The 15307-nt window shown below is 55.5% G+C and overlaps 1 protein-coding gene across 4 annotated transcripts in view; it reads right to left on the minus strand.

Annotated features, from left to right (window-relative positions):
• The window catches only part of PLCG1 (phospholipase C gamma 1), a 41412-nt gene extending 27088 nt beyond the window's left edge, over positions 1–14324 (minus strand). For all 4 annotated transcript variants that reach the window (XM_014884006.2, XM_088175055.1, XM_088175054.1 and 1 more), the window contains exon 1: positions 14108–14324. In XM_014884006.2, the coding sequence (XP_014739492.2) occupies positions 14108–14309 (202 nt within the window). In that variant the 5' untranslated portion in view covers positions 14310–14324. The remainder of the gene's footprint in view (positions 1–14107) is intronic.
• Positions 14325–15307: the final 983 nt, after the last annotated feature.

Below are 15307 nucleotides of genomic sequence, written 5' to 3' on the forward strand. Positions count from 1 at the left end.
AGCACGGAGAGTAAAGCAGTGCCACCTTTCAGTGGCTCTTCGGGCCAGCAGTGGCTGTTTGGGGCTGCAGCATCCTGCAGGAGCATCCTGCCTCACCTGTCCCTGTTGGTACCCACCAGCCAGGTGATCCCCCGAGCAGCCCTGCCCCTGCCCAGCGCCTCGGCTCTGCTGCTGCAACCCAACACCGCCTGCAAGGAAAACAAAACCCCCACCACAAGTCCCCCGTGGGCTCTGAACCAGCTCTAAGTGCTTGGCTGGCCGGGGGCCAGGGCGCTCAGCACCTGCAGCCCGGAGCCTGCCCTGCCCCTCACTGCTCATGGAGCCCAGGTTCGGCCCTGCACAGCCCATCCCTGCCGGGGCTCAGGCAGAGCCGGGCTGGGATGGATTGGGCTGGGGGAGGGATCCAGGTGGCTCTCGGGACACGCGTGTCCCTCCCGTAATGAACGCGCCAAGGGCGCTCCTGCCCTTTGCGTCCCTTTCCGATTTTTTGCATCAGCCCAGCCGATTAGGAATGCATCTCACATCAGTATCGGTGTTCAGAGTGACAACAGCTCAACCTCCCAAGGCCACAAGCTTTCCTTCATGGCCTAAAGCAGGCAGTAATGGTGAACTGAGCATCCCTGCTCCGAGACGAGGTCACCGCATCCCCCCGCGCCGCTCAGCACCGGCGATCAGGTTTCCAGAGGAAGAGCCAGAGCCATTAACAGATGCCTTATCCAGACAGGACAACAAGAAACCAGCTGAGGTCTCTCATTTGACCTTAACTGGTTTTTCAGAGGGCAGGGAGGATGGCTGAGGCATCCACGGAGGCAAACAATCACCAAACCCTGTGCCTTAGAGTATCCCTCACCCCCTATGAACTAAAAAGGTGACTCTGCCCTTTCAGTTAAGCACTTGAATCTCTGTAAAATGTCCTCTCGCTTCCCTTGTTGTCCCAGGCAGGACATCTTGGTGCCCAGGGGACCGGTGGGTCCCACTGCTCTTGTTGCTACAACATGCAGGTGATACTTCCGCCTCAGGAAAAAATGCAGATAAATATATTTTATGAAATAAAATAGTAAATAGCAGTAAAGCTATTTTCCCCTCCAGACTCATCTCAGCTGTGTCTCAGGTTACTCTAACAAGGTGTTTCATCTCACCTGTGTCAGCAAACTGGATTTTTTTGCTCCAAGCCACTGGATTTTGCTATGAAGGGCTGTCTCAGTATCACTACCCCAGAGCCAGCAACATCCATACAGAAAGCACCTTGGGAGGGGAGATGCCAGAGGGAAAAACAGCTCAGTGGGCTGGAGATGGGACAGTGGGGAGTTCCTGATTAGCCAGGGTGACTGGGGCTAGCCTGGATCCTGACTCAGATCCTGGCTCACCTCTCAGCAATCTCTGTCACTCAGTGTGCAGTGAGAGGATCTGGCAGAGAGTTAAACACCAACTGGCACATGGGCAGCAGTGGCAGCAGCATGCCCTGGGCAGCCCAGGCAGGGCACATGGGGCCACACTGGCTGCTCTGTGGGCACTGGGGCTTCCTGTCACAGCCTCTGCTGTGCCCCCCAGTCACATGTCCTGTGCTTCTGAGCTCCTCTTCCTCCCTCCCCTGCTCCCCCCTCCAAAATCCTTATCACCTGCAGAGGAAGCTGCAGGAGATGTGCAGGGAGATTAGGAGATGCTGCACTGCCACATGGCTCTGTGGGCTGGAGGAGAGGATGTGAGGAAAAGCCCTTCCCTCCTCCACCCCACACATATCCTACGTTAGGGGCTGGAGCAGCGAGGCACAGGTCCTGCCTAGACATTGCTTCTAGAGGGCACAGTGGCCTCTTCCCAGGCTGCCTTGCCAATATCAGCCTCATGCAGGTGGCCTTCAAGAGCTCTTGAACATCCTCTCGATGTGAGAAGCAGAGGCAGCTGTGGGCTGGCAGCTGCCTGACCTGTTATCTTCAGCACATCTCTACCTTCACCCTCAGCTGCAAGAAAATATGAGTAAAAAACCAGAGCTGATCCTCCAAGTGAGCAAAGCAGGATGCTGCTACCTCACAGCCTCTGCCCACAGCCAGTGGTGGGGAGATGAAGGAGACAGGCAGCAGATGGCAAATGCCAGGCAAGGGCTCCAGCAATCCTCCTCCTGGAATACCTTGGGGCTCCCTCTTGTCCTTCATGGAAATTTTGTCTTTGTGGAGCTGTGGGGTTTTGTACCAAATCCCAAGCTGGGCATCCAGGGCTGCTGGCTGTACCCACTCCCACGTAGCAAGGCTGGCACCTCGGAGAGCCCTGGACTTGTTGCACTGTCACCACACTGGACACAGGAGCACATTTCCACCCCAAAGAGAGGCAGAGTTGCTCCAGCCAAGGCAAGCCCCAGTTTTTCCTTGCACGGATGCTGCTCTGAAGATGTTGGTGTCCCTGTCCCAGATGAAATCAGGCCGGTGGCAGCCAGCAGAGAGACCTTTCAGTCACTGCCCTGTCTGAGAGGCACAAAGTTCCATTGACTCATCTGGAAAAGGGAAGCTCAACACTGGTGCTCTTCCCTGTCTAGGGAAGGCTCCACAATCCACCCCCAAGGTGACCTTTCTTCTGCACGGCATCGCAGGTTCCACCCCCCACAGCCCTGCCTGGATGAGAAATACAATGACCTTAAAGGAGCAGAATAAACTGAAGGGAGGATGGGATGAAGATCTGTGAGCACAGCTCCTGCCTCTGCCACTCCTCCTCCCTGCAGGGAAGATCTTACAGCTGTAAGGAGATCCACAGGTGGGCAGGGACAGATTGGTGAGGCACCAATCCACGCTGTGTCTCAGCATGGAAGAGGGTGAGAGGCTCAAGGAAGCTGCTCCCTGGGCCAGTGTCCTTCATGGAAGGGCTTGAACAGGGAACCCTTCTGTGCAGCATCTCTGCATCCCTCTCCTGGACCTTACAGGGTCACTGATGTCCCCAGGCTCTCCTCTAGCCAGAGTGCTCACTGCCAGTGAGGGGAAGGGGATGGGACCAAGCAGACTGGCAGAAACCAAGCAGGACAGAAGGGCAGATGTGGCAATCCAGCAGTTCTGAATGCACAGCTCACAGCCTGACAGGGCCAGTGAAGAAGCCCTGGCAAAGGTGGATCTGGGAACCTGAGTGTCCAACAGCAGCAAGCTCTCCTTGGAGCATTTTGGGGATTTCTGCACTCAACAAAGGTGCCTGCCATGCCCAGGGGTCATGCCCTGTCACAAAGCAATTGGAGACAAGAGTGACCACACACTGTGCCCAGGACGGGGCACAAAGGCAAGGAATGAGAACCAAAGGACAGAAAAGATTTGCCATGGTGGCAGCAAATGCCAGTGATGTTCAAAAGCTAGGACTCAGTTTTCATCCACCCCACCAGGTGACACAACCAAGCTTCTGTGACAGCAATTTACAGCCGAGGTGCCTCTTGGCCAGGATCCTCAGTGGGCAGCAGGGCTTGTCCCTGTCCCTACCAGGCTTGAACTCTGCAGTGTGAGACCAACAGTGGGAAGAGAAAGATGGGATAAAGATCCCATCTGCTGCTGAGCTGTTCGAGGTCACCACAACAGCCTGACCTCTTCCTATCCCATGCTCAATTCAAAAGCTGCTCTGAGACTGGCAGGGCTGAGTATTTGCCAGAGCACAGATGTGACTCCCAGATGTGTGCCCTCCCCTGGATCTCCCTCTGTGCCACTGTCTGCAGAGAGGCCAGGGGCTGCACCATCCCAACCAAGACACGCAGGGAGGCGCCTCCTCCTGTCACCCCCTCCTGTCACCCCCTCCTCCTCGGATTCTCCACCTCTACCCACCCCAACACAAACTAGACACAAAGTTACCCGAGCAGCTGCTGGGGATATCAAACCTGTCCCAATGTAGTTAGAAATGGAAACAGTGACTCTCCTCTTCCCTTTCCACCAGATCTGCTTTATCTGCACTAACCACGATGGGACAGCCCTGGGCTGGTTTCACCTTCCAATGCCAAGGCAACATTTTGGAGGATAACCAGCAAAGATGGAGAGCAGGACAGCTGGAGCTTCCTTGAAGCACCATCCAGCTGAGGATGCCCAGGCACTGAGCAGACACCATCCAAGCCACACACCTCTGCCAGGTGACAACATTTTCAGTTCATGGGGGAGAAGCAGAAGCTCATGGTGATGGTGTGAAACCACTTGGGATTGTTGTTTTTTTTTAATTACCTCAGCTGGGATTTATTAGGTCCCCAGAACTGGAGACCTCTTCCTGTGTGTACTCCAACCTACTTCATGGTTCATATCAAACCTGATGCATCAATGCTCCAAAAATTTCATTCCCTCACCTCCAGACCTCTTCACAACATGCCCCAGAGCCTGAGCTGCTGGAGATGACAGGGACAATAATCCAGCTAGCAGCAAGACCTTGAGAACAGGCTGACACAAGGCAGTACAGGACATGTGAGACACAGATGAGGAAAAAAAAAACCAACAAAAAATCAATTTCTACTGCTTTGCTGGGACATAGAGACAAGCAGAGCCAACTCCCCAGTGTCCTGGCACTGCTTGGGGTCTGCTCTGGAACCAGGGACACAGCTTTTTTGTCTTCTGAAACTGAGGAGGGCTGTGAGCTGGCAGGGATTAACAGGACAAGGAGTGCAAGCTCAGGAGAGAAGCAGGGTATGCAGAGTGCCCTGGAATCCTGGCAAGAGGAGCCAGAGGTGCATGAGTGATGTCTAAGGGACAAGTATCCAAGCACAGGAGCTTGGAGAGACAAAGCAGCAGGCTCTGTGCTCTGCTCTGATGAGCCCAGGGGCAGAAGAGCCTCACACCAAGGAGGATCTTGACAGGCAGCGTCCAAATGCTCAGCAAACAAAGCCAGGCAGTCCCCACCCCCTGCCAGCTGGGAAGCAGATTTATGGGGCGCAGATTTCCAGGGCAGGGAGCCAAGGGGGTGAAAGTCCTCACAGACATTTCCTGCTCCCAGCATGGCCAAGCCCCCACCTGCAGCCAGCCCCGTTATCTGACCTGGGCTGAGGATCAATTACACCACCAGAGGTGAGGAGGAGGAGGAGGAGGGGGGGGATGAAGGATGCAAGGGCACATGCAGGGGGGTGTCCTTTAATCACCACACCATCAGCACTTCTGGGAGCAAGTAAACAGGAAAGAGACTCTCAAGCAGCTGTTCTGCCCAGGGTCCCTGTGGAGCACAGCCTTCCTTGATGTGGCCATTTCCAGCTCTGGCTGGTGTGGCCCTACCACGGGGTGATGCTCCAAGGGAGCAGGATGGGGCTCTGCACAGGGCACTCCCAGGAGGAGAGGAGCACAGGATAGCACAGAGGGAATCAGAGGAGCTCCAGCAAAGCTGGAGAGCAGGACAGCTGGAGCAGCTCACAGTCAGGAGGCAGCAGAGCATCCACAGCATGGCTGTGTGGCACCCAGAGCACAGTGGCCCTCCTGCAGCCATGCCTGCAGGCACTGGGATCCTGGCTGGGCAGGGGACACAGCACACAGCCAGCTCCTGGGGATGGAGTTTGGGGCTAGCAGAAAAGGCAACCCTTGTCCCCAAGACGATTCAGCCAGTAGGTCACTTCCCAAAGGACCACAGTGGGAAGGCAGGAGTCCTGCACACCCCTCAGCCCCGTATGGATAAAGGCTGGAGGTGAGCTGCAAACACAAGACAGCACAGCTCTGGGATTCTGTATGTCGAGGCAGGAAAAAAAGGGTCATATTCCAAGAAAAAGAAAATATATGTGCTAGTAATGGGTTGGGGAGAAAACACAACCTGTAAGTCACAGTCCTGCCCCTTCTGCTGTGGCTTTTGGCCCCTGCATCCTTAAGACCAGTGGGCAAACAGCTCAGCACAACATCCCACATCACAGCAGATTGTGTGCTGGACCATGACCTTCCCTGGGATGATTTTAAACCAGCACCATGGGTTGCCTGGCTTGGCCAGCCAGGAATGCTCTGAGGCACCCTGCTGACAGCACAAGAAGGGACTGACCAAAACCTCAGAGCCACAAATGTTTACAAACAGAAGGGAGGACCTGAGAGGAAAACAAGGGAGACATCCATCCCAGATTTTGGAAGGCTTTCCATGGCTCCCCAGCCAGCCAAGTTCAGGACCCCAGATCAGGCTAAAGAGCCACCAGACCACAGGGACAGCAGAGATAGAGCTAAAAAGCAGTTTGAAAATCACAGAGTATTATTTCAGAGTATGGGCAGGCAGGATCCTAAAGCTCTGCTGACTTGTACAGATTTAGAGTGGCCAGCTTCTGCTAGGGACATCAACCCCTGGCTGTCTGGGTGCTCAGGGTGCTCCACAATCCTGAATCCTCCTGCCACCCAGAGTATCAAGATGTTCAATAGATGATAAGGACAGATTGAGAGGCAGCAAGGTTCTCAGAGATAAGGACTCCTGGGACAGGAGGGATGAGCCTGGCAGATCAGAAGCAGACAGCCCTGGCTTAGAGTTCCAAGCACTGGGAGATCTTCAGAAAGGCTGAAATTCTCAGAAATGAGGAAGTTTCTCATTGGAATCAACATCAAAAAGCTTTTTCCATGTAACACAGCACTTTGTGCAAAATCAGAATACTCAAAACTGAAAGATTAAAACCATTTAGAAGGACAGCTTTTTCCAGCACTACAGAGTCCCTTTAGGAATGGCTGCTGTCACCATGTCCCTTCCTAAGGGCTCTCCCTGCTCTGGGAGATGCCCTCCCAGCACTGTCTGATGTAACAGCTCCAGCAGCAAAACCACACTCAGCGGAACAGATGAGCAGGGAAAAGCCATGAGATCACCCACCCACCCACCCCCGTGCAGGCAGGGCACAGTCACTGGCAGAGGATGTGCTAGATGTGAAACTGAGCTCATATGGGGCACCAGCAGCTGCAACCCCCACAGCCAAGTGAGCTGAGGAGCCTCCCAGGTTTGCTGGGGTGGTCACAGGTTTTTGTGAGCATCCCCAGATGTCAGGCACTACACAGCTCTCTCCATACAGCTGCTGCACATCTGAGCAACACCCAGAGCTGCCCTCTCCTTTTATCCTTCTCTAGACAGGTATCCCTCTGGTTGCTCTCTTCCAACATCATCTTCCACCATCCACTTGCCAAGCCTGTTTGGCCAAGGGGAAGAAGGGAGGATGTGGGGGGGAACTTTTCAAAAGCGTTGTAAGAGCTTCAAAATTTTCTGATTTCCACTGCCCTTAAACCTCAGTGAACACTAGAAAAGTAAAAATTCTTTTCCACTGACTTCACCCATTTCCTTCTACTGTATGGTAAGGTGCAGCCAATGATTTTTAAACTCAGAGCTGCTCGGGTTTTCTGTGCTCAAAGGCACACACCTCCTCACCACACGCTGCAAGTTCTTCCTGGACTCCCCACACCCTCCCTCAGTGTGAGCTTTACACTGGGTCTCACAAAACCAGCAGCAGCTCAGGAGCAGGGACACAGCACAGGGGCTGGCTGCAGCCCTGCCTGGCCACACAGCTCCTAGAGCCATTGTCACACACCTCTGAGCTCAAAGCCACCAACCCAGCTCTTGGCTGACCCAGCATCAAGCACAGACTGTCACTGTTGGTCTCTCCACCCACCAGACCACAGCCACCACCGGTGTAGTGCTGGGCTACTCCTACAGCCCTGCAGGACAGCAATCACAGGCTGACCTCAGAGATCTCACAGCTCCTGCCTGCCAGCCCCGTGGATGAGATGCTCAGCACAAACTGTCTGTCAAGCCAACCCCAGCAGGATCCCACTTTGGCAGAGACAGAGGAGTTGGACACACAGTCAAACATCTTCCAGCAGCTTCTGAAGTTGCCATCCACAGGCTGAGCTGCTGCAGCTCATCAATAAGCCTGCAACTGGAGCAGAAGTTTGTGTGATGTAGCCAAAACTGTAAGGCAGTCACAAGTGAGGGTCTGTTCTGAGAGCTCCTGCTCCATTCCAAGTGTTCCCAAGTTTTACCAGTCTCCCTGCCACAGCACACTTTGACACGGGCCAGTTCCAAAAGGACACAACAGCCCCCGTGCTCTCTGGAAGGGAAGATCTCAGCCAAAGAGCAGTGCCCAGGTTCCCAGAACACAGAATTTACACCAAGTCTGCACTCCTGGGCAACTCAATGGCCAAGCCTGCTCTGCCACGTGCAGCATTTGGGGACCTCAGGACTGCTCAGGGCCAGGGACTTTAGCACTGACTCCCACCAAGGCTGCAGAGCCTTTCCTCCTGTGTCTGCAATCTGTAAGATATGCAGGAGGTCACACGCCTGCTCACAGGGGACAGGGGACAGTCAGCATGTCCTGGGGATGTTCACAGGGCAGCCACTGCCATCAGATAAGAGAGGGAGCAAATGCTCTGAGATAAGGGTGACCATCCCCGCTGTGCAGGCAAGGCAGCTCAAACAGCAGCAGAGAGATGGCAGGCTGGATTGGGCAACTGCTGGCCCAGCTCCTCAGCTTGGAGATGGGGCACATTACAGTCCTGTATAAAATCCCACACCACAACAGCCCCTGGGGACAGGAGGTGACGGAGCTGAGCATGGCAGCTCTTGGCACGCACCCTGCAAGGCCAGATGTTCACATCCAGCTCCCTCAGGTGCTCCTGCCACCACACGTGGTGTCCAGCCAGCAGGCAAGGGGAAAGCCAAGCCCTGAAAAACTCAGCCCCTTGATGTTGGTGAGAAATAATCAGTCCAACACTTTGCAAAACTTCTCCAGCACATTCTAATTAGTGGGCTTGAACCCCATGAGCCAATTCCTTCCACGTGGCTGACTGGCAGAGGAAGGAACCAGATGGATGGATGACGTGGGTGCAGGTACTAGAGGAAAACACTGGCCTCCCAGCCAGGCAACTTCCAGCTGCTCTCCAGGTTGCAGAGAAGCTTTTGAGATGCCAAGGGAGGAGGTAATGTGTCTTACTGCATGGGGAGGGGTTTTCTAGCCTGCTCCTCCTGGAAGATGCTACCAAGAGTAAAAATGGAATGACAAAGGGGTGTGAAGTGAGGGGAGAGGCTGTTTCAGTTTGGAGGTGAAGGCAGAGCAGAGCTCGCTTGCTTTGTGTGTAGCACAAATGCCCTGGTAAGCAGGAAGGGGGACACAAAAACCTGCCCTCAAGAAACTCCCACAGCAGAGCTGCAGCAGGGGAAGTTTCAACCACCCCGACAGTCACAAGCCACACTCTCCCCTTCCCACCCCAGCCCTTCTGCAGCCCTTGCTCCAGGCACCACCCTCCTCCCGTTCCTGCCCATGGCAGGGCATCCTGCTGCATCCTGCATCCCTGGTGGTGGAGCAGGAGGGAACCCCCAGTGCAGGAGCTATCCTGCACCCCAAGAGGAGCTCACTCTGAAGTTATTTTATCCTTGAAAACTATTTCTGGCTCACTCGCTTCTTTGGAGCTCCAAGCTCCTCAGCTTAAGCAAATGGCCCCAAAAAAAACATAATTAAAAAAGCTATGCCCCAGTGGACTAATAAAAGAGGCTGGTGCTTGAAACGGCTGAGGCGAGTACGAGCCACATTTCAGAGCCACTTTGCATTAATATTTTACAGCTCATTTCTTTTCTTTTACACAGGCGATGGCTTTTCTCCACCTCCAAGGGACTGAGCTCATTTCACTGAAAGCAAGAATGCAACCAGGATTTTTTTGAGGTAGTTCTTTTTTCTTCTCTCTCTCCCCTATAAAACAAACATCTGCTCCAAATTTTCAGCTCACTCTCTGAATTTTCTGACGTGTTTCAAGGCAAACAGTTCAATTTGAAGCTGGGTTATAATCCCCCCAGCACGAGAAGGTAAGAATGTGAGACCCCTTTTTATTAAAAATAAAGAATCAGTTAACACAGGAAGTTTAAAAGAAAATAAATGCATAAAAGACAACTGACTTAAGGGATTAGCTCTACTTTGCTCTGGGTGCTTAACAAAAAGAATAGAAAATTATTAGCACTCTTCCTATTGTAGCAGCCAGGCCCTCTGCAGAGTTGATGAGCAAGAAAGCAATGCATTGGTAATTAAACCTGGCTGGAACCCTATGAATAAAAACAAGTATTAATTGAAAGAAAATGCCTTTTTTTGTTGTTCTTTGGCACAAACCAGGATTGCATTTTGCACAGTTTTTAAGAAGTACAGGACGAGACAACTGCTTTGGAAAGGGAAAGGCTTCCTGCCCAGGGGACTGACTCCTCCTCAGTCCTCAGCTCGTGGAGATTCTCATCACTCTGGAGTGAGCTGAAGAGCAGGGTCCTGTCCAAGAGGAGAGGCTCTTCATGTGGCAGCCCAGCTGGCTGGGGGCCCTGCTGTGCCTGCTGCCCAGCCAGAGCTGCTCAGGCAGGGGAGACGTGGGGGACACACACAGTGTCTTTATGCAGCGCTCACAAAGCACTACACAAGAGTCACAGAGCAGGCCACGAGGACAGGGCTGCCACTCCAGCGAGGGCTCCCTGCTCTCGGTCCCCCAGCACCTCCAGGCAAGGCTGGGCAGCTTCATGGTGGCCACTGAGGCCAGCTGGTTACCTGTCCATCCACAGCACATGTGGTGATGCCACCCAACCCTTCATAGAATCATCAGGTAGAAAAGTCCTCTAAGACCATCCAGTCCAACATTAACCCAGCACTGCCAGGTCCACCACTGAGCCATGTCCCCACATGCCACATCCACACAGGCTCCTCCCCAGCCAGCATCCCCCTGGTCCAACCTCCCTGCTGTCAGGAGATGCTGAAGCAGAGAGGTCTTCACCCTTAAGTTCCAAAAATTCCTCACAGAGGCCAGTCAGACCCCGCTGGCTTCAGTAAGTAATTGGAAATAAAGGGTGGCACATCACCTCTGGGGAGGGCAGCATGGCAGAGTGAGGGAACCCAGACCAGCAGCACCACACTGCTGAGGGACCAAAGGCACAGAGGACAGGGCTTCCCTGGACCTCTCTCCAGCAGTGGGGTGACCTTCAGCCTGCTCAGGCTCTGCTCCCCTCGCAGCTCCACATCAGTGTGCACAGAAAGCCAAGCATTACCCAAACATTGTTTTAAGGCAAAGAACTGGTTGCCTGTTGCAACCCCCCCAGAGTTCAGCAGAGATCAGAAGTATTGACAGAGCAGCCCCCACAGATCCTGGGGCAGCAGCTGCTCCACGACACCACTGACAGTGATGGCAAAGCTCTGAAACGAGCACCAACACACCAGGGAGTGATGGCAGAGGCTGTGCCCAGACCATGTCCTCAGTGCAGCTTTAGCCCAAGGGCTTGAGGCCACCTGCAGATGAGCCAGCTGGCCCTCTGTCCCTTCATGCACTGCCCACCATGCAACAGGAGCTTCCCCAGCTGCAGCCACGGGGGCTGTGCTCTTCCCAGCACTGTCAGCCATGGAGTGGCTGACACCAGATCCCTCATCCTCACCCACCCCTCCCTGGGACAAATGCACATCTTCTTTCTGCACAGCCCACCAGGAGCAGAGAAAGGAGCACAGGGGATCCTCTATACTTGGTGTCCATGGAGACAGACCTCTCCAAGACATGGCCATCCACACAGACGTGCCCCGAGCCCAAAACCTCCATATGTGATATACTGTGGATATTCACTTGCTCTGAAATGGATAAAACCCCAGAGTCATTCCTACTTAGACAACTTAACGTGTATCCAGGGTGGTCTAAAACTCCCTGGTGGTCTCCAGCTCTCAAAAAGCACAAGAACATCCATTACTGACCCATGAACACAGCAATTTTTGTCCTGCAAGTCCCCAGACACGTTTGGTAGAGATGCTGTTCCATGGGAACATCTCACCTCCTGAGAGCTGGCTGCTCTCCTCATAGTGCATGCTGAGGCCAAACCAGTATCACCACAAAAAGCAAAACCCAGCCTTCCTACCAGCCCCAGCCTACTGCTCCCTATGCTGGCATGGCTTGTCTTCATGGGGAGAACTGGGTCAGTCATTGCCCATGGTTGAAACCACCCTGCACTGAAAATGATGAGCTCAACTCCAGATTACTTCCCCCTCTGGTTTCTACCGTGGCCATGGCAATGTTGACCTCGAGGGGATGAGCCAGAAGGGGAACACATTGGTGTATTTGCCACAGGAAGGGGAGCTGTCACACACCTGGCTTTTCCTAGGCATCCTCTTTCTGCCCAGAAAGCACATCCAGATAAAAACAGGGAAGCTGGCCAAGAACCTAGTACTGCTGGCCATCGATCCCGTGGCTTTGCCTTGCCTGCCTAGAAACCCAGTCACTATTTGTGTACACAGGCTGATATTTCCACCTGGAGCCCCACAGTTCTGTCCAGGAAGTGTTACAGCAAAGCTCTGCTCCTCAGCCCTGCAAGCTCAGGCTGCTGGGTGACACCAGAGGAGGGCAGGGCGAGATGCTCGGTGAGCGAGGACATCATGGGGAAAGCATCTGGCACCAGAGAGATGGGGCTGAACATACAGTAACTCTTCAGCCTGATGTCCTCTGTGTCCAGCAAGGCTCACCTTGCCCCTTGGGAGGGTCACACCTAGTGTGGGACACCAAGAGCATTGGGAGGCACACGTGGGGAACCCAGAGCCCAAAACCACCAGCCAACTTGCCTGTGGCACAGTAGAGAAGTCCCAAGGAATTTTCCTCTGTGCCATTAAAATAAACACAATCACTTCGGTTCCTGGGACACACTCTTAGCCTTCACTGCTCTGCTCTTGGATGTCTGCACAGCACAAGAATTCCTTGCAGCCATGGCTTTATCATTGTTAGGCCCACAGTTCTGGTACAGCAGCTGAAGACTTCTCCCAAGTTAAGGTCCCAGGTCACATCTAGGTCTGTCCCCAGGAACAATCACCCCTGCAGACACTGTGGGGACCTCTGTCCACCATGGGCACATGTGGTCTGCAGGCTCTGCCCGAGACCAGAATCTCCCTAGCAAAAACCAACGCTTGCTGTGCCTTAGTTTAAGAACAACTTAAGCCCGAGGTCAATAGAATGCTGCTCTCTCCTCCCTCTCACACTGCCTCATTGCTCCCAGAGGCCATTCCGGGAAAGAGATGGGGGAGCTTCATATCCTTATGATGCTAAAGGAGCCCAAGGCTCCCTCCAGATCTGCCTGGAGACACCATAGGGCAGAAGGTAGAGGACTCGAAGGGTCTTAGGGCAAACTAAAGCCCCAAACTGGCGTTTTGTGGACCTGCTGCAGAGATGTGTAACCATCTCCATGCCCATTCCTCATCTAAGCCTCTGGTACTAACAGCATCCCACCTTTCCATCCCGGACCAGCAGCACTTGCCAGGAGAGATGACAACTCCTCCCTGGCCTTGCTGGGCCTCAGTCACACCCCTCAGCATGGGAAGGCAGTGCCATGGCCAGCACCAGCTCTCCCACCAGCTGGCCTTCGTGCACGTCCCCTCTTCCTCACACCCAGCTCACAACAGAGACCCTGTCCTCGTGCTGCTGCACATGGGGGCGGGAAGGATAATTTAACAAAACCTGGGACACCAACACCAAGGCTAAGAGTGCAGGGCATGCCAGTTCTCACCCCCTTCCCATCTATCTTTCTGTTTTTACACTCAGGTTTGTTATGCATCCTTTCCTCTGTCCTCCTTGTCCCCATCCAGAACGGGAACCAGGGGCTCACCTGACCCTGTGCCATCACCCTCGGGCTGATGTGAGGGCAATGGGGAAGAGAACAGAACTACAGTACAATATTTTAGGTCGGTTTTCCTACTTTTTAACCTTTTCCGTTTGGTCTCATCTGTTGCTCCGAGGTGTAACCGCAAAAGGGCTCACACTAATCCTCCCTAAGCCTCCTTCTGAGGCTCCCACAGCCCTTAGGTGCTGCTCACCAAGGCACCACCTGGGAAAACACCTCGTTTATCCCAGGGCAAGTTCGGTGCCGAACAGGGATACGGAAAGTTGGGAGGCGGCGCTGGGAGGGGGCAGCGGCGGCACCGACCCGCGCATCCCCCGCGCATCCCCCGCGCATCCAGCGCGCTCGGGGCCGGCCCCACGCTGCGACCCGGACCCCTCTCCGCCCCCCAGGCTGCCCGCGGGGAGATGCCGGGCACGGAGAGCCTGGAGGTTCATTATTTTTCTTTTTTTTTTTTTTTTCTCCTTCCTCCTCGCCAGCGAGCCCCAGGCGCTCCCCGCACGGCTCCGGCCCCGCAGCCCCGCCCGAGGCAGCGCAGCCCCCGTGCCGCCCCTTCCCTCCGGGCTCCCCCCGCCGCACTCACCGGCCCCTTCGACCTTCTCGGAGCCGCGGCTCCAGATGACCTGCCGCGTCTCCAGCTTCACCTGGAAAGTTTTCCGCTCGGGTCGCTGCGACTTTTTGGAGTAGAAGAGGGTCATGACGGTGCCCACCTCCAGGCTGCGGCAGAGGTCCACCACCTCCTCCTCGCTGGGCGCCCCGGGGCCGCCGCCCGGCCCGGCCGCCATCGGCGCGGCGAACAAAGGGGAGCGGGAGCGCCCGAGCCCCGCCGCGCCCCGCGCCGCCGCCGCGGGAGGGGAGCAGGGCAGCAGCAGCAGCAGCAGCAGGAGGAGGAGGAGGAGGAGGAGGAGAGGGAGAGGGAGGAGGAGGAGGAGGAGGAGCGAGGAAGGAGGAGGGAGGAGAGAGGAGGGAGGGGAAGGGGTGGAGCGCTGCCGGCGCGGGAGGCGGGCGCGGGACGCGCAGCGCGGGGGGTCCGCGGGGGAAGCGGGGGGACACACTCTGTCCTGCCGGCCCAGCGACCGGAGCATCCCCACCGAGCGACCCCCGGGGGGACACGCACCCGGACACGCACCCGGTCCTGCCGGCCGAGGGGCTGGGGGACCGGAGCATCCCCACCCAGGGGCCCCCGGGGCAGCAGGGCAGGTGGAGCCCTTGCTTGGTGCGGGATGCCAGTGCCACGGACCACCCAGCACGCCTGCAACCTCGCGACCCTGCGCTCGCCTGGGGGACAGGGGCACTCTGCACCCCATGGCACTCCTGGGGGACAGGGGCACTCTGCACCCCATGGCACGCCTAGGGGACCATCCCGCACCCCACAGGTCCCCCGTGTGCCACACACTCCACAAGACACCTTAGGGCTCCGGCACCCACAGCAGGGTTTGCGTGGGACCCCGGCGTGGGACACGTAGGGTCCCAACACTGCATCCACGGTGGCTTTTCCCGGGGACAGACCCCTCCGTACGGCTGCTGCTGGCATCATGGTGTGGCTTCTTGATGAAGCCAGGTCTGCGTTTGCTGTAGTTTCCTCCACACAGATTCCAGCTGGATCCGTGCTGGCATGGAAAGAGGGACGGGGCTTGCAGGGTGGCCTGTGGCATCCCACCCCTGGGGGACGTGCAGGGAGCCGGGGGTCACTGGACACTCTCCAGCTGCTCTCCGGCCCCGCAAAAAAACAGGGTTAGAGACCACACAAAAGCAGGGGTAGCGAGGGGATAAGTGGTTGAAT

Source organism: Sturnus vulgaris, chromosome 17 (genome assembly GCF_052056855.1).
Source record: "Sturnus vulgaris isolate bStuVul1 chromosome 17, bStuVul1.hap1, whole genome shotgun sequence".
Lineage (NCBI taxonomy): Eukaryota > Metazoa > Chordata > Aves > Passeriformes > Sturnidae > Sturnus > Sturnus vulgaris.